Source organism: Anas platyrhynchos, chromosome Z (genome assembly GCF_047663525.1).
Source record: "Anas platyrhynchos isolate ZD024472 breed Pekin duck chromosome Z, IASCAAS_PekinDuck_T2T, whole genome shotgun sequence".
Taxonomy (NCBI): Eukaryota; Metazoa; Chordata; class Aves; order Anseriformes; family Anatidae; genus Anas; species Anas platyrhynchos.
This window is the reverse complement of record NC_092621.1, coordinates 18,115,852-18,140,240: the sequence shown is the minus strand read 5'-3', so window position 1 is coordinate 18,140,240 and position 24,389 is coordinate 18,115,852. Positions and strand designations below refer to the sequence as shown.

The 24,389-nt window shown below is 35.4% G+C and overlaps 1 protein-coding gene and 1 long non-coding RNA gene across 3 annotated transcripts in view; both read right to left on the bottom strand.

Moving 5' to 3' along the window:
* Positions 1-302: 302 nt before the first annotated feature.
* The window catches only part of NDUFS4 (NADH:ubiquinone oxidoreductase subunit S4), a 47,096-nt gene continuing 23,009 nt past the window's right edge, over positions 303-24,389 (bottom strand). For both annotated transcript variants that reach the window (XM_038170577.2, XM_038170578.1), the window contains exons 3-5: positions 7,597-7,769; positions 3,800-3,873; positions 303-513 (exon numbers count right to left, since the gene is read on the bottom strand). In XM_038170577.2, coding sequence (XP_038026505.2) covers positions 410-513; positions 3,800-3,873; positions 7,597-7,769 — 351 coding nt within the window. In that variant the 3' untranslated portion in view covers positions 303-409. The remainder of the gene's footprint in view (positions 514-3,799; positions 3,874-7,596; positions 7,770-24,389) is intronic.
* LOC106019452 (uncharacterized) lies at positions 8,702-24,386 on the bottom strand. The gene is made up of 2 exons (XR_001194295.4): positions 16,670-24,386; positions 8,702-13,794 (listed from the first exon to the last, which is right to left on the bottom strand). It is a non-coding gene; the product is annotated as an uncharacterized lncRNA (long non-coding RNA).

The window sequence follows — 24,389 nt, the reverse complement described above, 5'->3', positions numbered from 1 at the left end:
ACTGCTATTCATCCAACAGATTTATCCTGTATATAATGAGAAAAATACACTTATATTGAGAGTTTTTACATCCAGAGTTGATAAGTTTAAACAAGATATTGAATATAAAATTACCCTGAAAGATAAACCACAATCTTTCTTTAAAGTTGCAGCTGATTTTGAACATTCCTTCTGACAGATTCCTAATGCAGCAAATTTTTAGAAGTATGAACACCCCAAATCTCTTCTCTATATAGGGAAGTTTGTAACAGGTTCAATTGGAGACATCAAAAACATTTTAAATAGACATCACAAGATGCATCTGTAGTTTAAAGGTCAAATTTATTAGGAGATTAAGAGATGTATTATATGTGGACTATAAATACAGCACAGCTGACTTTATTCACATTCAGAGACAGCCAATGCCAACTTATTTTGTAGACACCCTTGTTCTTTTGTTCCAAGAAAAGTTTGCCCCATAAGACTTGGATTTAGGTTTTGGAACCTTCTTCTCTTCAATGTCATAGTTCCAGCCTGGAGGTTGTGGGGGAAATGGTCACGGGCAGGGGGAAGGAAAAAAAAAAAAAAAAAGAGAGAATTTTAAATATTTACAGCATACAATATAGAGCAAATGCAACTTAAACCTTTTAACTTTAGTATCTTTTTCTCCAGATAGGCATCCACTAGGTTCTTCCTTTGTAGCTGGCAGCAGAGAATACAGAAATGCCATGCATGTGACACAAGCTTGTTCTCAAAATTGAGATACTTCACCATACTGCATACCTCAACCTTCAATACTCCTCCAGAAACCTTGACAGTCATCAGTGAAAAGCTCAACAGGGAACACCAACCATTTCTGTATGCAGCCCTGCAAGATCATGACTTCACAAGCTTTATAGCATTTATGTTACTCTATACAAGCTCTATAACATCTATGTTACTCTACAGCATCACACGGGCACTTTGTGTATGCTGGGACAGGAAATGAAATAGCTAGGAAAGAAATAAAGGTGAAGTGATATAAAAAATAGCATACAGGAGACCAATACAATAACTTCGGGAGTGAATGGAGACATTGGAGATAACGGATATTGAAGAAAAAAACAGAAAGGTGGGAGGACCAAAGTAAGGAATAGCAAAGAAAAAAAAAGTCAACATTAAAAGGGAGTACAATACTTAACCTTTTTACAAGAACATAAAAAAAATAGGAGTAAAAGAGAAGGGAATGAAGTGATAGAAGACAAGTAAATTATGTGATAGTTAAGCCAGAGAAATGCTAAAAAATGTCAGAAAAGAAGAGGTGGAGATATTAGTGTTTATGTAAATCAAAATGCAAATTGGTTGCAGCCTCCAGGTGCCTGGAAAGTTGCCAGGGCAGCACTCAGTATTCCAAAGTTTGGTCTCTTTAACTGCAACATTTCACTCAAAGTTGAAATTCTTGAGTTGAAGCTAGAAGTGGATAAGAATGCAGTTTTAACTGCTACTAATAAGATGATACATTTCTTCAGTTTTAAAACAAAAACTTGATAAATCTGAAAAGGTTTAACATGTATCTGAAATTCTACATTTGTTAAGATATTCACAGAAAACACTCAAAATTCATCTACACATCAAAACATGTTTTTTTAGATGCACAAGTTGCCTTGTCATTGTGCCTCAATTTTGTGTATTCATAAATGCCAAGATTTTCTTTGTTTATTAGGTTGAACCAATGTTAATTTCCAAGTTAACTATTCTCTGTAAGAAATACTGAATAGGGGTGAGGTTTTAAAAACATATTCTTTCCATGTGTGAGAGCACTGACTTTTGCCTACTATTCTGATTAACAATTTAAGCTTGAGTGAGCAGCCAGGACTACGTTCAGAGACAGACTGTGGTATTGCAACATTCGGCCTTATAACACCTAACTTTGAGGCACTTGGTTGCTGGAATGGAATCTACAGCCCCAAGTTATTGCTTCATGTTTTTGTACACTAGATAGAGAGGCACTGAATACCTCCAAAAGAGATTTGCAACTGCCAGCACAATGACTTGGCCTGCCATAGCTATCCAAAATCCACAAAGTTAGTTACATCTACCTTTGGATTGCAATAGACAGCCATATGTGATAAGGTTTCACACTCTGGAACATGCTCCTCGAGTTAGGAACTGTCAGTTGTTCACAACAATGAGCAGAGGTCAGTTTTATAAAAATATTACAATGCCGTAAGAGATTATTTTTGCCCATAACTCTGCCACACAAACTAAGTGGATAGAAAGCAGATTTCACTGCCTGTGGAAGAACATCTTCTGGAAGAACATCCTCATCATGTGGCGAAAGGTTACTCTGGAGTAGAAAAACTCTCTGTCCTTGTTACGAAAACTATGTTTATCAACAGTGATGTCAGACAGGACAAAAGAGAAATTTAGGTCTACAGGCTAAACTTTTAATTTCACCCAGTAATGAGTGCTCCCTCCTTATTTCAACTTCAGACCATCCTGAGCAGTCATATTTTGGCCAGAGATCTCTCCTGTTACTGTATTCTGTGCTCTTATTCCTACTAAAGAAGATGCTTCAGAAAGGACAGGCACAAAGACAGCTTGCCTGAGGTTCCTTAAGTCCTTCAGAGAGAACTGTATCAAAATCATATCCCAATCTTATAAAAAATGCCTGCAATAATCCAGGATTTGCAGAAGCTAAATGTGAGGTTTTCAAGGAATTTTGTTAAGCAAAACTTGGGTAATTCTTACTGAAAGGACAGAAAAGTTAACTGTGCTCCCAGATTTAGATGTATTTCAACAATATCAGTTCAGAAGTTGTACCATTCTAAAGGAGTGCCTATGTTCCTCATTTCTTTCTAAAACCATATTTGTAAAATTTTTATTTCCAGCTGCATCTGATACTGAAGCTACTACTACAGAAAATATGATGCACATAACATACATATAATCCTATGCCACCTTAATTTAGATAACACAGTACCTGCAGAAAACTTTCATATATCTCATGGTAAAATTACGGTTGCAAATTAAGTAAATATTGAACTACTATACGTCACAGCCTTAGTTTAGTTGGTAAAATTTCTTTGTAGCTTTCTGCACAATGGAGATTCATTACTAATTCAGTGAATGCATAGATTTCCTACATTGAACATATGGAGTATTTAACTTGAATATGCATACCAAAAGGGTAAAACATATCATGTCCAAAGAGATAACATAACTACCTCATTAACATAATGGCCAGGATTCAGGTTTTTTTCTTACAAACTGAATTTCCTAAGAAATAGCATTAACAATACACAAGTGTAAGTAAAGCAACACCAGATTTTCTGTAATTTCTTATTTGCAAAATATTACAGAATACTATTAAGAAAATCACAATAATTTATATATCCAATGCAAATATGATGATCCTATATATTTCTTAATGAATATGATTTATTTTTCAATGCAGTTAAGACCATTAAGTGTAAAAATGATCCCCTCTAAGAGCACCAGGGAAATTACATGTACCAGACTTTAAGAAGCGCAAATAAACTGCACTGGTTTGAATGGTTTAGCTTTTTAACTGTCAAAGTTAATGGATTCCTATTTTTATGGGTGCATAGTAGAAATCAACTAACAACTTTATACAATTTAGTCCGATTAAGAAATTTTACTCTTTAATTACCCTCGACTAAATATAGATGAAAGCTGCACACCACTGGAAAAACTGCTGAAGAAGCTGTATTCCCCATGTGTGTAATTCCTGGCTTTAACTCAGTGCTACTAATTCATCACTTCCATGAGGACTAAGCATCAAGCTAAATCTATCGTACATCATAAACGTAATACACACCATTTTTTTCAGCAAAGGCAATGGCATCTTCTTTAGTAGCGAAAGTAAGAACCATGTTGGATAACGGATCAGCTCTGTAAGAAATCAGATGACAAATTCTAAGAACAGTTGAAATAAAAAATACTTGTATATGTATCTCAAGTGCTAGCCAAAGGCTATATTACACAAGTCATTGTGGTATACCACCTCAAAAGCAGCCTGAATTTCAGCCATTCAAAATCCCTAACATTTTTAATTAGTTCCAGGATTAACATTTACATTGTGGACAATATTGTTTCCACTTTTCAGTTTGTTAAAATTCCCTCCCATCTTTCTGCTGAAATTAATGTTTTAAGTTTTTTTACTCAATAAATATGTCTAACTACCTGCTGAATTTATAATAAATGCACTAAACAATCTTTTTGATTCTGAAATCTGTGTGGACCACTTTCTTTTTGGGTGACTGGGAGGCTTACAGCAATTTTGAACAATTCACGGAGGCCAGAAGTCTGAGAGTAGCTAATGGGAGAATAATCTTATGCAGAAGAGAGAATAGTTTCAAACTGAACAGAGCAGGAATTAATCAAAGACTGAAAAGATGTGAACAAATTCATAGTTCAGATTTGGCTGAAGTCACATGGCCACCAAAAATTATTCCAGTACTTCACTTAGATCTCAGGCCACCGCTGAAAACAAAGTTCAGAAACTCAAACTACTAGCTAAGTAATTACACAGTGGTTATTTTCAAATTATCAGCCATTCTCAACCACATTTCTGAAAGGAAGGAAATAGGCAAAATGCTTTTGGAAACAAATTAAAATTTCAGTAAAAAACTCTCCCTTATTTGTTGGTATAAAAGCTTAACTTAAAAGCAATGACAAAGGTTTAAAAAAGAAGGACTTTAAAAATTAATCCACAGGACTCTTGTAGACTTAAGATAGGGGCCATAGGAATGCAACGATTGCATAATGCTTCCAAGAGCCAGCCACCACACGTGAGCCTGGGAGACAACTGCAAGACAAGACCAAATTGCAACGAACTATTGAAGGAGCTGCCTCTGACTGCTCTCTCTTTGAAGCTATATGGGTAAATGAAGAGAAAAAGCAACCAAAGAAACACTGAACTCTACAATAAAGGACAAAGCCTGTGACTGGCAGAGGGGGAAGGGAAGAGGGGGAATCTAGCTTCCAGCAAAGACAACAATGTAATTTTATCTGATGTACACATGGAAAAATGGAGTTCACTATACATCCAATATATTCCCCAAGAAAAAAAAAAAGAATAACAGGATAAAGGCAGAAATTACACTTTGACATGCCACTGTGATGGGCTTTCTTAAAAACATGTAAAGATTTATCTTACAAAGGCAGTACAGAGAATTAGGGACTATGAATTAGTCCATTGTGTGATCATAGGAGAATCATGCAACCAAGTGCATTGCAATATTGTGACAGCTGTTGCTTATTGGTCATCTCTTCTGTGACTGAGGTTGGAAAAATCTAGTCAACTCACTACTAAGTGGGAAACAAAGAAGTTTCATTTTGATGTGTAGTGAGGAACTTGTACCTCTTCAGTACTGAAAGTTTAGCGAAAAACTTCCACGACAGAGGCAGTTTGGAAATGAGGACTGTGCAGAATTGGTGTGTTCTGCTCTCTGGTAAGATCATCCATCATACAACTTACAGCTTTTTGGTTTCTTTTACATGTGCAATCCATGTATTTAAATTTGAGACAATCTATGAACAAATGCTAGAGTTCAGAACAGCCAGATGCATGTCCTGGTGGTAGTAACAATGCCACAGCATTTCCTATGCTCTAGGCTATCTATCAGAGATTACAAATTGGGATTCTAAATTTTGTTCTTTTTCTGAGATTCTGTACACTGGAAACCATATGATTCCTGCGTTTCTTTGTTTATAGCTTCGTATTAGGAGGTACTCAAGAACTACCCATAAGTATTCTTGTAACCAAAGTTCCCAACTAAAAAAAAAAAAAGCCATGAATCTATTTTATTCAGATCTACAACTGGATAATTAGCATTGCAAAAACTACAACCAAGAAGAGATGACAATGACAAAAAAAAGCACACAAAAAGAGAAATGAGATTGTAAAATCACAGAAATACAGGAAAGACCTATACTAAATAAGCAAGTGTATGGAGTTCAGGAGAAAAGTACTCACCAATAATTATATCACATTATTCAAAAGGAAAGAGTAAATGCAGATTCCCACCCAAAAAATAACTTGTCTAGAGAAGTTAAAGTCAGATGAAAATTAAAGGGGAATTGAGGAAAAGTTCAATTCAACCTGAACTACAAAGCTGGTGTTACTGACACCGGTTACAGTACTCTAATCTGTGCAGGGGTATAAATGGACTGGACACTGGTGGCTACACACTTTGGGAGCTCACAAGACAGAACAGAAAGGTGCATTGCATGTCAACAGCCTATCAGTTAATTTAGGCCACTGTGAAACAACAGCCATTACTTGCTAAACATGGTGGCTACTTGCAGTAGTGGAATCATCCAAGCCGTAACTGTTTTAAAGCACTGAAATCTTATCTTAAACCAGTCATTTTAGTATGCTTAAGATGAGATGGTGAAAAACCCCACAAATTACTTAAGATGAGGTCATTGTTGTATGCAAGCTTGAAGTGTTAAAACAGGTATTTTGACAGGGTATTTCAATACAATTGATATCTTAATTCGTAATTAAGATTTCTTCCTCATCTAGTCACAGTTCATCTTCGCTTCCGTAACTCCTTTGCAATAACAATACAGCCAAGACGTTACAGGTTGTAAGCCTCAATATTTTACGGAAAACCAAAATAATAGGACGACTTGATTCCAGTTATTTTAAACTAATATTTCATGACATTTGTATTAAAAAAAAAATAATAGATCAGTCTGGTCATAGATGTATTTACTACACGTTAGGGAAAAAAAAGTATTCCCAAATTACTTCATATGTAATTATTTACTTATTTTATTTGTCAGAATTTTGTATTCTTTGATTGTAAACGCCATTATGATTGCATCCACACACTTCCAGTACACATTGCATCCATTCTGAAGTTTGAAAGTTAATTTCCAGTGTTTAACTTTTGTTTATGGATAATAATTAACTTTCCTGATAATGCCTCTACAAAACAGCTTCATAACAAGATTCAGTATCATCAGAAAAATTGCTGTCCAGTTTACAGGAATTCTAACCACATTATAAAATGTAGCTAGTACATTTATTTAGAAAAAAAAAAAAAAGTACATCTAAGTTATACTTACATCTCTAAATTGTAGCATTACTCTTTTTCTGGATTTCAGTGTATTTAAGATTTTTTTACTACTCCTAATAGCAACATTGAAACAAACTCATTTTTTTAAAATAATTTGTTAAAAATTAACTGTAGCTCTTCATTTCAGATCTTATATAACTTCATAAAAAAAAATAGAGAAGCTAGATATCATTAGTTTATGTTTAAACAAATTTTAAATTTGGCATGCAACTGACAGTTGAGAAGGGATTCACTGTTTCAGGTACCTAATAGCCTTCTTTTCTTGATGCTGGCATACAGTAACATCATCACAAATGTCATAGTTGAAATTTTTGTTTAACACTTACTGAACAATTCCAGATGATTTCATGAGATAAAATCCGTTTTTACACAATCATTAATCATACAACCAACAAAGTCAACCACTGTAAGCAGTATTAAAGCTAGTGCATTTACAGGTAGGAAGAAAATTTCAGACTTAAAATTTACATGACTAGTAAGAGCCAAATATAGAAGAAAAATATCTGAAAATTCAGTAACTACTCACGTAGACGCCCAACCCATCAGAGGGTTCTCCCAGCGCTCCCTGTTATCAAATTCCATCTTCCATTTCTTCGTGTTGTTAACTCCTGCCTGCATCGCATTACGTGCTGGAACAAAAATGTGAACTTTCCTGGTTTTGATGTGCTCATCTGGAACACCAGTTAAAGAAGTAATATCCTGTGAAAAACACAATTGGACTTGTTAAAAAGGAATTCATGTAAAAGACAGACTTCTAAAATAATACTCCTTATGCTTTTTACACAATTACATTCCTTTTTTTTTTTTTAAATATAATTACAATAAGAGAAGTTCTGCAGAAATGTATGAGTCTACCTTTATAAAGCTGAAGCAGACTCACATTGGGACTGCTCTCATCCTAATTCCCCTGGCTGAATTTGATTTAACATGCATCAGCTACCTGAACCTGCTCTTCTCCTGGCTACACAACTGATAGTGCCAGACGATAGGCAGGAGACATCCCCTCCAAGTCTCAGACTACAGCCGTGACGGTAGGACTGCTCCAGCTTGTACCAGCTAAAGCATCCATAGAAATGTATCATGAACTCTTCTTTCCCCCTTAAACAAAGAATTAGAGCATAAACTGAAGCATCAACAAATCTGGAAATTTTACATTAACATTAGGAGCCTACACTTAATACAAACTGGTCTATTCACCAAGATCCTGGTCAGCCATCTATCTCATGTAGTACAAATGCATATATTTATATATATATATATATATACACACACATTTCTATCTATCTATCTATCTATATATATGCAAACTTAAGCCCAAGTGAACACATTCATATAATCAAGATATATATATAATCAAGAGGCAGCAACACCCAAAATGAATCAAAAAGGTATGCTTAGTATGAAGAAGAAGTTATCTTTTCCACAATACTCTATTCACTGTAGAGGAGGTTACCAGAACTCAGCTCTCTTATTTCTCTAACCATTAATTATTACATAAAGTTGACCTCTCCTCTTTAAAAAATAAGGCCAAGCGTGTTTCTAGCTCTGAATATCTGCTTTGAGAGTCACATCTTCCTGAGACTACTAGTTGATATTCAAGATCAAAAGACCAGTCAGGGCTCTTCATCTGAATTACTAACCCTCTCTCAGAGTGCAGACCTACTCTTTTTTTTTTTTTTTTTTCACTCAAATTCAACATATGCAGATTATAAGGCTACCTAGTTTAGCACTATTAATTCTAGGCCAACAGTAGGGCCTCAGTCTTTTAGGCTGAGTAATAACAACGCTCAACAACCATTGGTGTCAGTTTGAGTACACGTCTTTTAAACAGGTATTATACAGTAATTTGACATTTTTAAAGGGATGTTCTTCACTTACTTGCACCATTTGACACTGGTAACACTCATAGGTATTTTTATGAAGGATAAAAGTATTCAGGAGATTCCACCCTTCACAAAAATGGCTTATAATGTGTTACATTGTCAGAAGTAGGATGCCCTCCTCAACTAAGGTTTGGCTTGTAAGCTTTCTACAAATAAACCTAACAAAGATAAAAACTGAAGTATCACAAAAAAGCCTATTTTTTTTTTATGTTGAAGCTGACTCCAACACAGAGTAAGAAGGAAAAACCTCACTAGAATTGCCACAAAAAAATTACTCTCAGCAGCATCTGATAAAGTGAACTCTCTCTTTAAAAACTAAACAGTAATTACATAAAATTAACCTGTCAGTTCACCCTAGTACAGTAAAGAGAGTGAAATCAAACATCAAATCCTGAACTACTCCTGTTCCTTACATACTTAAAAGGCCAGTGGGAGCTCCTTGGTCTCCCTCCCTCCCCTCCTCTCTCCAGGACCAAGCTGTAAAGTGGTTAAAGTCCAAAAATGAGTAGCAGAACTCTGGGCATATTGAATGCATCACACCAGCAGTGGCATGACTTGAATGAAAAGGCAAACAAGTTTAGACAAAATACTGTGGCTTTACATGTCTGTAGCTACTAACTTTATGGGCTTTTGCTTTGTGGCAAACTTAAAAGCTCTTGGTGCTGTCACCATATAATCCTTTGAAATATGGCAAGTCTCATTTTTTGTTTTACTTCAGAAAATAGACTTTGGGAGATCAATCACTCAAAACTGCAGCAGGGAGCATGTTTAAAGTGTTTGACTTGTATTCGCAATTAGAACAGAAGGCGACACAAACAAACATGTAAACTGATTTTCCAAATTTTAAATTTTCTACCCAGACTACCAAAAGGCAACTGTCAAAATATCTTAACAATTCCATTATAAATGCTTTCATTAGGATCAAGTAATGTTTATTTTTAAAATGAGTCTAGCAATGATATGAAAGACTACCAATCACTGAACTGTTGCAACACACACAAGAAACACCTCCTGACAGACTGGCATTTCTGACTGCTGAAGCTTGAACCACAGTTTCAGAAGGAAATAGCTTCAAGTCTTCTTATTTGAGCTGGCAAACTGCTTTGTTTAACCATTTTTTTTTTTACATGCAGTAAAAGTTTGGTGGGACTTCAATGCCTGTATGTAATGCCTCCAACCTTGCCTTTTATAGACCTGTACAAGTGTATTATCATTTACATCTGTATTTTAACAAACACGTTTCTATTGAGAAAATGTAAGAATATTCCCCAATATTTAATTTTCCCTTCTGAAATCATCTGGATCCTGCTACACTGATAGATTCTGGTTTAGTTAGCAATCAAATACCTCTACATTTGCAAGCTTGAAAATATTACAAAAACTTTTTTTTTTCTTTTTATAAAAAATATTATTTAACACAGCAACTTGTATGTCCATTATGGATTTTATGCTTCAGATTTACAGGTTTGTGAATTGCTTATGAATTCTCTGTGATTAAATACTATACTAACTACCATTATAGACGTATTACATTTTCTCTTTTGAAGCCTCCACACCAGAAACCCATAAAAAAACTACATATTAGTGCATACAGATCACTACTTAAAAAAAAAATATATATTAAAAACCAGCAAATGCTATATATATGAGGTAACTGTGGTAAAGAAATGCCTAGACTTGTTCATCTGGATGAAAACAAAACCAATAACCCAGACAAATCCCAAGCTCCTTCAAGCCATGTTTTTTTGGGAACTTGTTTGGCTCCAAATCAAAGTTATTTTACTAATAATAATAGGATTCATCCCATAAAAAAATCTTTTCAAGGTGAAAGCTAAAACCTGCCTACTTTCAGAAACTAAAATATCTACATGATGTTGCTAGCTCTTCACACTTTGATTCATTATAGCTAAAGTTTCCATGCCTTCTGGGAATCTAGCAATTGTTTATTGATATCTTCCCCATTTTAAAGCTGGCAATTGAACAGACAGTTGTTAGGACAATGAGTTTCTGGTTTCTGAAGCCCAAGTTGTCCTGACATAAAATCACTGTTTTTGCTTGCTGTAGACATGTAAGGTACTGTAGCATAGCTGAGCTGTTGCCAAAGATATGGAATAAAAAGGCTTGGCATCTATCACATACTTGACACCTAAAGAGCACAGAAGCTCTAAAATTCCTATTCCCTGTAGGCGCACTCTTAGTCTAGACAAACTGATTTCTCACACTTTTAAAATGCATTACAACACTCTATTGTGATCATTTCATCCACACAGCTCCAGCTAGTGACAGAAGAACCTGTCCTTTAAGCGACATTTCAATGGGCTAAAGCTCCCGCTCCAAGATTCCATTAAAACAATATAATACTTGAAAAGAACTGTGCTGCACTGGGTTGAACTCTCTACTGTGTCTTCAGAGCTTTGTTCTGAGTTCAAGTTTTCATTGAAACTACCTGTGAACCAACTTTCCAAAACAATGATGTTTTTGACAGCTAGTTTCACACTACTATCTTTTCCTCCTTTTTAAGTGTTCTTTACTGAATTTTGCTCCATTAGCATATAAAAATATTAGTGAGGTGTTCAGCATTACAAATTCTAAATAATAAGGTGATAACATAAAAGACTTCGGATTTGAACTGTATAACTTTGCAGTACTAAAAATTAACAATTCTGCTTCATGTTTGTAATGCATGCTATCATCTAAAAGACGAATTCTGACCGTTTCGTTTTTGGATTATTTATCTATACGGTGTTTCTTTTTTAATAGTAATTTCAATTTTTTTAATAACCATTTGCGGAAATTTGGTTCTTGAAATAAGCTCAGAGAGACGAAGCATTTATTTAAGCAGCAGAAATAACATCAGATTGCTTACAAACCAAGAAGAGTTTGTGTCTTTATTACAACTTACACTACTTAAGAACACTTGTCATGCTGGAAAGGCTGGTAAAGCTGTCCTGGAAGAAGTAATAAAAATGATGGAAGTGCTACATAGGGGGGGGAGAAAAACTCATACACAGGCAGAGTCAATGAAAGCAGGATTCACCATAAAGATAACTTTTAAAGGAAAGGAAAATTTCTGGTAGTGCTCCACTAATAACACAAACTCCAAAGGAGACAAGGAACTGAACTCTGTAATTCAAGGCAAAGACAGAAACGATAGAAAATATCTCTGAAAATAAGTATTTTTGACTGGATGAGTCAGGTGTTTGTAAAGGTATCATATTTCAGCACTGACATTTCTCCCCATGCATAGGCAAAAACTGTACATAACTACTATCAACTATACTGTTTAGCATCCCCCTCTTTTTTTTTTTTTTTTAAATAAAGGAAACAGGGAACAAGCAATGGGAAGTTGATGTCAAAACACAGAAAAACCTCCCAGCAAGCTTCCCGCAACCACCCAGGATTTAGAGTCTTGCTAGCCGCTCTCTTTTCAATACGAGAATTTCACACATTTCAATGACCATTATGACTTCAAAGAATCAAATTTTCATCATTGTCCGTCATCTGCCGGTTGATTTGTATAAAGGAGTTCTTCTGCATGCACTCCGGACAAAGGGCTCCTTACTTTCGTGGCTATATATCAAGTTTAAAAGTTCTGTTTGTGACAGTTGTGTCTGTGGTAAATTAGGGTAACACTGAAGGAGTGCAGCTGCTCGGCAGGAACCTCCTTTTTGGCATCATTTCACTTAAATAAAAACTGAATAATTAGCTTCTGCCTTTATTAAACCGCAAAAATGCCACTGGCCTTAGTAATTACTTCCGGTTGCCCCACCTACTTAACCTCAAGAGTTTACACTTGTTAGAAAGGAGGGAAAGGAGAAGTTTTCTGTACTTTATAGGAGTTCACAGCAGCTTGCTTACTTCCCCACCCCCAACCTGTTTTACCAGCCTAAGTTCATGAAGTTTTGCTATAAATTCACGTTTCACATCGCAATACACTTTCTGTACGAGCTGCTGTATCAAAGCACGAACTGGCTTGCACAATACCCACCAAATAGCAGCTGTGAAAGAGGCTTTTTATTTGGTGGGCTCAGCTGCTTAGGTTGGAACTCAGGATGAGGATATTTACATTTTTACATTTCACTACATTGTTTTTGAAATACGTGCAAGAGAACAAAGTCTACTATGCAAATCGTGAATGGAAAAATGGAGCAGAATGAACTCAACATGGTCAGACAACATTTATCTAACAGCTACAGACATAACAAGGGAAAAAAGCATATTTGCCCTTAGGAAAGTCTGTATCACACAGAATACAGCTTTCTTTCAGGCTTCACAATCTTTCTGCATTATCACAGTAATCTGTGAACATGTGCTACCCGTACTATGTTCTCCCATCTAACCACGCTACAGAACAATTAATAAAAAAGTTGAAAAGCAGTGAAAGAACCACATGAAAACAAACAAATAGAAAACCAAACACCATAAACATGAGACAGAATTCAATAATAACAAAGATGGCAAGAACACTTTTATTTAAAGAAAATCTCTTTACATAGACAGTTTTGCAGAAAACATGGAAGAAAAACTGGGTATAGAGAGAAGAACATGCCAAGAAGTGGGTCTAACAGAAGCAGAAATTGTCACACTGCTGGAATCATCATAAGTTCGTTTAATACTTTTAAATCTACATACTGACATTATGGAAAGGAGGAGTCAGTTTCCAAAAACAGTTCCACAGGCGATGGGACTTCTGAAAATCCAACATGTGTTGTACAAATTTGAATGTGACTTCATAACAATGAGTAGAAAACTTCCCCCTCACCAACCCATCTTTCAATTCTTGAAGCACTTTATTTATAAGCTCTGTTACATTCCCCAACTGTGTATTCACATTTTGTGTCCTGCAAGAGTAATAGAAAAATTGTATTTATAGACGTGATTAATGCTAAAATTTACGTAAAAATCTGCTGAGTTGTGCTTTTGTAAGTTTAAACCATAATGCTTAAAATAAAGACAGAAGTATGAGATTTGGCGTCTCATGGTACCCTGAAAAACCTCAAAGCAGAGTGGAATTTTTCTTGACCATAATGCATGACAAAAATGCAGAAAATACCTACCATTCAGCCTGTACTTTTTTGATGGACAGGTAAACAACATTTCAGAAACTTAAAAATAAAGTATTCAAAACAAAGTCCCACTTCCAGCATAGACAGATATTTCATGCGTAGTATAGGTTTCTTGGCCAAGAAAGAATCAAAGGGCAAGACAAAAGCTATTATTTAATTATTAAGAATGCATTTTTTTCCTGTAACAGTACCTCTTAATTTTACAAATGTTGTCTGAGTAAATGTCATGAAACTAAAGAAAACAGAAATCAAGTATCTAATTTTACATTTCACAGTTAGTCTATAACATACACGACTGTAATTAAGAAAATCATTATTAGACAGAAGTACAGGTGATCAGGGGAGGAAAAAGAATATCTTTCTATGAAATATATTGATATTGCTACTGTTAGCCCTCTAAGAGGCTTCAGAGTGTCATGACATTCTTTAGATTGAGGAAATTATAAACCACGTGCTTATCTTTAATGAGGCAGGAAAAAAGCCTCTTGAGTTATTTATAGCATATCTTGTAAACTACTTTTTCTCACAACAAAGTAAGATTTAGATAGCACATATTACCTAGAACTCATTCAAAGCATATGTAAAAGCAAACCTTACGCTTCCACACACACAAGTGGCTGACTCCTTTACTGTCACTACCTGTAAGGCATTTAAAAATATATGTGTTTCTAGTCAATCCTCAGATTAATAAAAGGGCAAAAAAATAAGAAAACAGAGGAGTTTTTAGACCATAAATGTTCAAATAAAAGGAAAGGCATTTTTAGTTCACCTGCATTTAAAAAAGCTTCCAGTGTGTATGTAGTTTTGACAATGGACAACCAAATCCCCAGTCAGCAGCTCAGTGACATTAGGAATACTTTCTGTACTTTTTGTATGTTTCTGATGCTATTTTAGTGAAGTCCTTATTTTTAACATTCATTAAAAGTTACCTGTATTTATGTGTATGTATTTACAAAATAAATCATAAGTGTATGACCTATTTAATCAAGTTTCCGTTTTCTAGAAATTCCACGATTAACAGGGAAATGAATGGTTCTACCTGCTTTGGGCCTACCTGAAAACCCTACAAAACCTCACATTAAGAAATTTTCCAAATAAGGCCCTGGTAGAGCCCCCAGATACTCACACCGCTTATCATCTCCAGCCTTTGGAGGGGACAGGGTCTATTTAATATATGTAAGATGTGTGGTCAGTGTGCCTTCTCCAGTTTTGTGGAAAAGCTCACAGTTCAAGCTGCAAAAGACTCGAGGGAACACAGCATTCAGAGACTGACAGTGAACTGGGACACTACTCACATATAAGCTGTGCAATTGCTGCAGTGATGCAGAACACCTGTGCTTTTATTGAGACAATTCATAATCTAGACAGCAAAAACCTGAGCTGTTGAGTTCAAATTTGGATACATGGCAAAATTTTAAGACTTGGTAACTCTAGTAAGATTTCTTATGATGAAGTTGTAAGTAACATCATCACTACAGTATTTGAAACAGCTACTGTGGATTCAGTTTAAGTAGCTATCAATCAGCCAAAGCTGGTAGCTAGAGCACAGAATGCTACAATATTTTTAAAGAACTCCATTACTGTGCATTCCAGTGTTCTTTTCCTTTCACCTCCCAACTACCTATTTACTCTGTCATTAGGGGTAATTGTGGAACGCTGTTTAACTTGAAGGGTTAAAATCTTACAAGCTATTTAGGCTTTTATTAAAAAAATATCTTCATCAAAGATGGGGGAAGGGTGGAGCAAAAAGTAGCATTTTCAAGTTTAATTTGACAATACTGTCACAGTACTGCATGGTCTGCTACTAAGAACAACATCCTGAAATCCTGAGTTCATGTAAACCGATGCCTGCCTCCATTGTGATGCATGTTCTCTATTCTTTACACCTCCTTTATAATTAAAGTGATTTCTGTAACAGATCTTTGTCACAAAGTAGCCAGTGGTATGGGGCACACAGGAGAAAAACAGAAAGCACAAATCCCCAATCAAGAAATGCAAATTTAGAGCAAGATCACTGCCGGTGCATGCTTTTTAGAAGTTGCATTTAAGAAGTTACAAGGAAGCGAGACTGTTAAAAGCTGTCCCTAATGCAAGATGCAATGCTTCTATGTAATATGCATGGACTTGAAAGCGGGTGCTAAATAGTGTACACGATTTCCATACACAGCAGGTAGTGAAGCAAGAAAAGAAGAGACACAGTTACCCTTGTTAAAGAGATGCACAATAGGGAACTGTTATGCAGTGTTAGCATACTGAAGGTCCATGCATCAGGGATGCTGTGGCTATTAACAGCTTAAATGTTCACTGTATTTTGTTAATTAGTGCACATAGCTTTTAAGCCTTCCATGTGTTTTAGGAGGATCTTTTCTAACAGTAACACATTCATTATTCCCTGGTAGGTTCATGAGGCCTCAACTGTTTAATCATAATCCATAAATACGTGGCTGCATTCCACTGGACAATAGCTATTTCTTTAAATTTACCTATATGGCTAAAATGGAAGCTTTCTACAATCTCTGTAAAAAGCAGAATCACAGATAGAATGTGTTAAGTGTTATTTTACAAGCTGTTTTTAGCTTGCTCTATCTAGATGTTTCTTGCTGCAATTTGTGCTTTGGCTTTTATATACTTGGCCTTAAAGGTTACTTACAGGACAGAAACCATGGTCTTGTACTTTCTAATATAATAGAGAAACCTGTCATGAAGATAAAAAAAAATAGGTATTCAAATACAGTAATTCAACTTGATCCACTACAGCTTTCCTTTTCGGTTTTCTATTACTGTGGGGAAAAAAATCAAAGGAGACTACAATGCACTATTATGTTTACTAAACAGTGATAAAATAGTAAGAAATTGTTTTGGAAACAGAAGATGTTATTCAACTTCTGACTTATCAGACAGCTAGAATTATTTGACCCAAGAATGCTTTCAAATGGAGTAGGCACGGTGGCAAAAATGTGGTCACTTAAGAAAGAATAAAAACCAGAAGAATAAAGAATAAAATTATACAAGCTAATAGTTAACAGGATTAAAATTATTTCCCATCAAGCAAAGATATTCCTTTACACAAAGTATAAATGGTTGGGCTTTATGGAATGAATAGCACTGAGTATGTCAAGACCAAACAAGAGATTGAGAACCTCCCTACAATGCATGCAAGACTTCACAACACAAGAACTAATAAACTCTGTGGTCTGAACATCAGTTGCTCTCTCCATGGTCCATGTCCTCACTTAACACAGTTTAACATTCCTGATTTAAGAAAGCAACCCCTAAAGTAGTTTAAAGGCACACAACAAGCTGTCCTGGAAGAACATCATTTTCCATTTCATCATTGATCATCTTAGTAGAAATGGGTAGTTGTTAAAAAGCACCAAGCTCTTCTGCAGTATGCCCAATCCTATGGGATTACTGGTCTGCAACTTTCCCTTTCAGACAAGGAAAGCTTTTTCTTTCTGACTAATAAAACAATTCAGCTTGAACTTCAAGACTAGAAACCGCTTTCAAGTCTGTACATAGAATTTTCTCAGACAGTAAGCAGAATACGTGTCTTATCTATCTAAATTTGGATTTACTACACAAACGAGGAAAGAGACATTTTAGTGGACAGAAAAACAAGGTCTCTACAAGGACTTGTTTATTCACTACTCCTCACAAGACAAAAAGAATTCATGTCATCTACAGAAATATTCAATAACAGGGGATACTAACTTTAGCATTCTAGACAAGGCCAGGATAACGGCATTGTTTATGAGAACATGAAAGTATGACCTAGTCTTTAAAAATCAGAAATACAAAACAAAACTGTTCCAAAAATGAAGTTACTTCTTACTCCTCTTGATTACTAGACTGTATCAACAGCTTACTTTTATTCTTTCTAGCAGATTAGAAACACTGCTTGCATATTTAGACTTACAAAACCAAACAAGTATTTGCATGTTGAATAACCCCTTAGAAACCAGACAAACTAAACATGATATACTCCTTTTATTTTTCTGAACAGCCACTGTAGCAAGCACTTCAGAACAAGTATTCCTTGATAGAAAATAAAAATACTGTGTAATGAAACAAAAAAATCGCTTGCATACTCTTCAAGCAGACATATTCTTTGACCCAGTGCTTCCAGACTAAAGCCCTGAAATTTTTGCACAAGAATGCTGCATGAAGGAAGTCCAGACAAAACAGACACTCGAGATGTTAGGAGGTTGTGTAAGCTCAATCTCAGTCACTCCTCCTTCCAATACCCAGCAGAGACAGCACTACCATCCACCAGAAGAAAAGGCTCTCAGAGGAAGAAATCCAGATCATTTACCCTATCCTAAAACTAAACAAACATATACAGGGATAAGTGTGCAACTGCAGCTCATTGATAAAACTATGCAGCACTTCACATTAGGTTCAAGGCCATGTGCAAAATGTAAAGTTTTCTGTATTAAAAAAAATATATATATATACACACACACATACATCCTATAAGTGTTCAGAAGGAACAGGAGGCTGCTTCATCTTGAGGAGTAACTTGTTGCCTGCAGACATTCTTACAGAAAGCTGTCTATCAGTATCCAGCCAGCCAGGTTTTCCAAACCATCGTAAGCTTCATCAAACTACAATTGCTTACAAAAACAAGTTGTAGCAAGCAGTACAGGCAAAACTAAGATAGGATATTCCAATTATTTAATTACAAAACATACTGAATTAGCAGTGCTGAAAATGTGTAAATGGCTAGATAATCTGTAGCTCCACACACACCCCCTACACCTGAGCTTGTACTGTACTGAAAACCAAATGCAACTACCAGTCAAAACTACAAAAGAAACTGACATGTTATTTAAACTGAGTATCACTGTTTAGAAATAAACAGTGCTCTGGTAGACACACCAGCATGGTGTAAGCAAAGTGAGAAGGATTATCACCATCCCCAAAACCATTAAAACCTTTAAATATTAAACATCACATCAACAGCTTGACAAAATCATCCAAGACAGTCTTTTTCTCCCCAGGGCAGAATTTGTTAATCTTCACTGAAAAAAAAAAGGAAATAGAAAAATGTTTTTAAAGATAATGTTTTCCAGTAAAAAATGCACACACACAAACTATTAGTGATCCTAAAAAGAGTAAAAGTGTTTAACTCAGCTTAAGTCCACACTTAAATTAGACACAATTCAGGTAGATGAGTACGTATTTTTACTTGCAAACATTTAAAGTTTTGAATATTTCATTTATATTGAAAGAATTCATTTAATTTTGAAGTACTTCTAGAACATGACTTAATATCTTAAACATCTTCTGCAATGGCAACTAATACCATTGAAGTGTCAAACATCACAGATACAGATGACTAAATGTAAACTAAACACAATGCATTGAATATGAAGTGAAACAAGACAAAACACACCGTATTAAACATTTTCTGTACCAGCACCAAACCACTCTTCATCCATTCTGAATCCCGAGTACAATATAGAATTCAAATAACCTGCCCACCTGCTTATGTGACAACTGTGATGGAATAAAGTACCTCTTCAAGCTACGGGACATACACGAGGCCATTCTGGCCAAAGTATAAGGCACACAAAATTTTTTGAAGTTACATTCCTCATCTAAAGAGGAACACTATCCTAAACTGAATTCTTTATGGTAACCAGTTGAATAAATATTGCAGTTAGAGAGGATTAAATGAAGAAAAGTTTATTCTAAATTTTTTCATCCTGTTAAAATGCTTTATGAACAGCTTCAACTAACCCTCAAGGAATCACCCACAAGGGGTTAACAGAATTTTGGAAAACCAAAACATAGAATATCCATGATACCCTTATTATCTAACACAGTGGTAATGCTTGGAGAATTCTTGGCTGAATAGTAGTTTCAAGAAAAGGAAATCTAGTAAGCCTGTCTTTAATAAATGGATGCTTTGCCAAGTATTTCTCTTCACTGAGTTGCAAAAACAGCTCCTATAAGCAGTCTTCAAATGCAATGTCTCACTGTCTTGCACGTAACTTTATGACACATTACTGCCTTGTTTTTCAGAGTGCAGTATATTGTATACTCTTGGTTCTTGGGAAAGGCTGATAGGAACAATCACACTTCAAAAAGCATGTTAAAGCTTAATTTGCTGTGTCCTTTGTTTCACAGCACTGTAGACTATCAGATTGATATCCAAAGAAGTTTCATCATTCCAGGCTATTTTTCACTTGTTTGTATATTTTATTTTGAGCTGCAGTATTATTCCTGTTTATTATAGTATACATACAGTCCACACTTCACTCTTCAAACTGAGATCATACAATTTCACTACATTCCAAGCCTCGCCAAAACTGGGATTTGGATGAAGGTGAACAAACCATGACTCAATCCTGAAAACACCGTGTGATGTTTGCTAATACTGCAGTCTTGTAGAAAAAATGGACTAGAGTGTTTCCTCAACTAGTTATTGAAAGTCCATGCATACTTTTTTTCCCTGAAGAGGTTTGTGTTCCGAGAACCCTACTAATACTGCTACTCCTGGATTATCCCGTAGTAAACACTTACAACAGACACTAACTGTTGTTACCTATGGACAGCCAAGAGGAAGCTGCTAAGACTCTTGATCCCCATTTCACAATAGTTACTAAACAGTTTTGGCCTAGGCTGCTGCAGAATGCAGCACTGACTGCTAGTCATGAACATGATCTGGAAAGTATGAACTGCTGATCTCCAAAAAAGGGTCAGATTTTCTGTGCCAAATTCAACATATACTGCAGCATGCAAGGTATTGTCAATGACAGCTACATATAAGTTTGTCTACAATCAGAAGAAAACTGTCCCTCTATTGATTTTCAGATATGAGACTTCTGAACTACTGCTGAAAAAGCTTAATTAACAGTATTGACAAAGTTTAGCAGTTTCAGGACAGCAGCTGAAGTGTCAATAGAATTATTGTGGTTAGCCTGCCATGCTTGTGATATAGCCTACACATTCCCAAATGCTGCAAAAATCACTTTAGTACCATGTCAATTGCACTTGACACTGCTGTTCTCAAATGCTTAGTTCTGTGTAGCAACCCATCCTATTTCATCTTGGCCTAATGCAGAATAAAAACATCTGTGAGATGGCTGCAACTAATATCTGATCCTTAACCACTGTTCGACAATGTTTCTAGCATCTCCCCAGTGACCAAACTCTACAACTGTGCTTGCATTCATTTTTGCTTTGTGTCACTACATGTGTGTTACTTACTGGTGGAGTATCCTACTTTTGAGATGCATGAGATATCTTCTGCCACTTACTCTAATTTCAAAATACTCTTGCAACACTTAACCATTACAGAAAAGTTATTTTAGTGGCAAATATTAGGGGAGTATTTGGTATGGCACCTGCCCTATGCAGACAGCTACTCCACAAGTGTGTCTAGCCTCTACAGACTCTTTGCTAGACAACCACAATGCAGCGTCACCTGTGCTGACTGGGAACCTGCTTAAAGCACATATGCTGGACTTCTTCTAGCTAATACCAATAGCACCGTAATTATAACGACTGAAACAAATCATGGTAATTTTGAAGAGTTTTATCCCAGTTTTAGGCAAAACCACCGAAGCCTGATGTAACAATCATGAACACTAAATTATTCCATACACACAAACAGTTAAGCTGTTTGTAACATTACCTGAGGGAGATATGCTGCCAGCAGCCTTTGTCCTCTATAGCCCAAATTTCCTAACACAAGCAGGGTCTTGAGAGACTACTTTTCACCCAGCTATTTGTCCAGACTCTTGGAATATGACCTAATCGGTGGCCAGAGATTCAAAATATGATGCAAGAACTGTATTTTTGTTTAGCTTTGTTCAATTTGTATTACTTTCTTTGGATTTTACTGTCCATAAGTTTTACTCAACATTCACAGAAAACGACTAATACTTGTGACAAAAACATCATTTCTTGCATTAGTTATATGTAAGTGGAACATTTAACTCCTTTTACATTTAAAAGCCCCGCTTTCTTCTGACATCCACAATTTAGACCACCTTCATTTTTCACTATTTCATTAGAGCTCATTCTTCTGTTGTATTCAACACATGCTGGGCTGCAGCAAGAAGGCAACTGACTACTGCTTAATAATTCAGTGTTACAATACTCTTCCCCCTCCAATTTCATTTGAGTTTACCAAGACAAGGAATGTTTTAGTACTTTCAGATTCAAACTGGACTTTAGGTAATTCAAAGGAATCCACATTGATCAAGTTCTAGCAAGTGTACACACACGTAGGAATACAAGGCCCATAGAAGTACTGGGAACTCAATTACAACAGGCAATTAGGCTCTTTTAATAACCATAATAATGTTACTATATATATTAACCTTGCAAGCATCTACTCATGAAGGAGTTCAGTTTCAAAATAAAGAGTTTTAAAAGGAATACAGAAAATAGATAACCCCAACCCATTTTCCACCTGTTCTTGCTGCTCCTTTCTGATGTGCACAGAAAAGCCACCTGTAAGGTGATGTCAGACTATATCTAAATATACACATTAAACCGTATAAACGTTATTCTAATTTGACATCATTTTGTTTCAGGCCCCACAAGAGTCTGGGGAAAAGGATTTGTGCATCTAGAATGCGTGCCTACATGCACAGTACTGTAGGAAAATACTATTCAGTCTGACATTTAACTTAATGCTGGAAAGAACTGAGGATAAAAAGATCATTTAGTTTATATGTACCAAAAGCTGACAAGCAAACAGTAGTATTGAGCAAAATGATTCAATGGCTGCTAGTATCAGATCTGAAAAAAAAAAAAAAGCAAATCAACAACTACGTAAAGAGTGCCTTCAACTTGATGAGAACACATAATGACATTAGAAATAGCCACCTCATTTACGATTCATTTACATTAGCACTGAGAGAACAGAACAGTTGTATTTTGAATTAGTATCACTAGCTCAACTGAAGGGATAAACTCTCATAGTTAGACAGGGAAATGAAAAACCCTGACTTAGAATAATGTACATTTAAATACAAAACAGAAGATATAAGAGTGTTTATTTTGCAGGTCTGTCTTTGGACTGCAGTCTCTTTCAGACCTATGTATCTATCCATCACCTGAGGTTACATTAGGGAAATGTGACACTGTAAATTCAGGCATTATCAAAATGCTATTTAGATATTTTTTTAGTATTAAAGAACAGTGCTAGAATAAACAAACACAACTCATAATATGTTTAGGGAAATGTAGGTCTATTGAGTTGGTGCATCTTATTTACATAGTGACTCATGAACTCTTATACATTAAATGAAATTTCCTGAACCCCAAACTATGAAATTAGGTAAGCAAATAACCACCCTCACTGAAATACAGTATTATTTTTCTTCCCTTATTTGTGTACCTGACATGATATTACTAATTTTTAAATTAAAAAAAAAAAGTATATAAGAAAGCTGAATGCACAGGCAGGTAAAAAAAAAAATCTCTCTACATCTGTGTTAGAAAATGTTAGAAATAAAAGCTCTAAAGAGTTGCTATAATAGGTGCATTTTTTCCTAATAATCTGTTAAAGTTGAGATGTCTCCACTAGTAGTTATCATTACAAATGTTCAATTTATAAATACAAATCCCAAATATTTCCTCTTGTTCTTAAGTAGTTAACATAGCTTCAGGGATACAAGAGAGCAGATAAATATGAACTGTCTGGTACATATGATGGGATTTTTTTTTTCCTGAGGATTCAAAAGCAGTATGAAAACCAATGAAAAGCATGCTTTTGCTGTGACGCATTCCCTCCAGAAGTCTTACAAAAATTATACTATTGAATAATGTAAACATAAGTGTCAGGTTGCATCTAGAGTAACAGACCACACATTATGGAAGAACTTACAAGAAAAGATTGCCAAATTTCTGATCTGCTACTGATTAGCAGAAGAATGTTATGCATTTGTTCCTAGTTGTAATATAACCTTCATGCATATTCAAAAGCTAGAGTATATGTACATAGTAACAATAACCTTGCATGCTTCTTTATACACTTTCTTTAGTAATATGGGTCCTAATGATGATAATTTTAGGAAGCTGGCAAATCCTGTATGATTTCACTACGGAGAAAAATATCCAGATTTCAAAAACAGCAAATTTGTTATAAATTACAGTTCATACTAGTCCTTGACCACAATGCAATAATAAACAAAGTACTCATCATTTTATATTGCTTAATACTTGGAATGCCATATTTCCTTCACATACTTGTTTTACTAATGCTGCTTTTTAAAAAATGTATGAAGGATTTTTGCTTTGTAGTTCACATTTGTATGGCTTTCCTAGAAGAGCGGAGAATACCATACTGAATGCCTATTGTGCAGAAATAACCCTGAAGGCTGTATCATAGCAGTATGCAGTAGAAAACC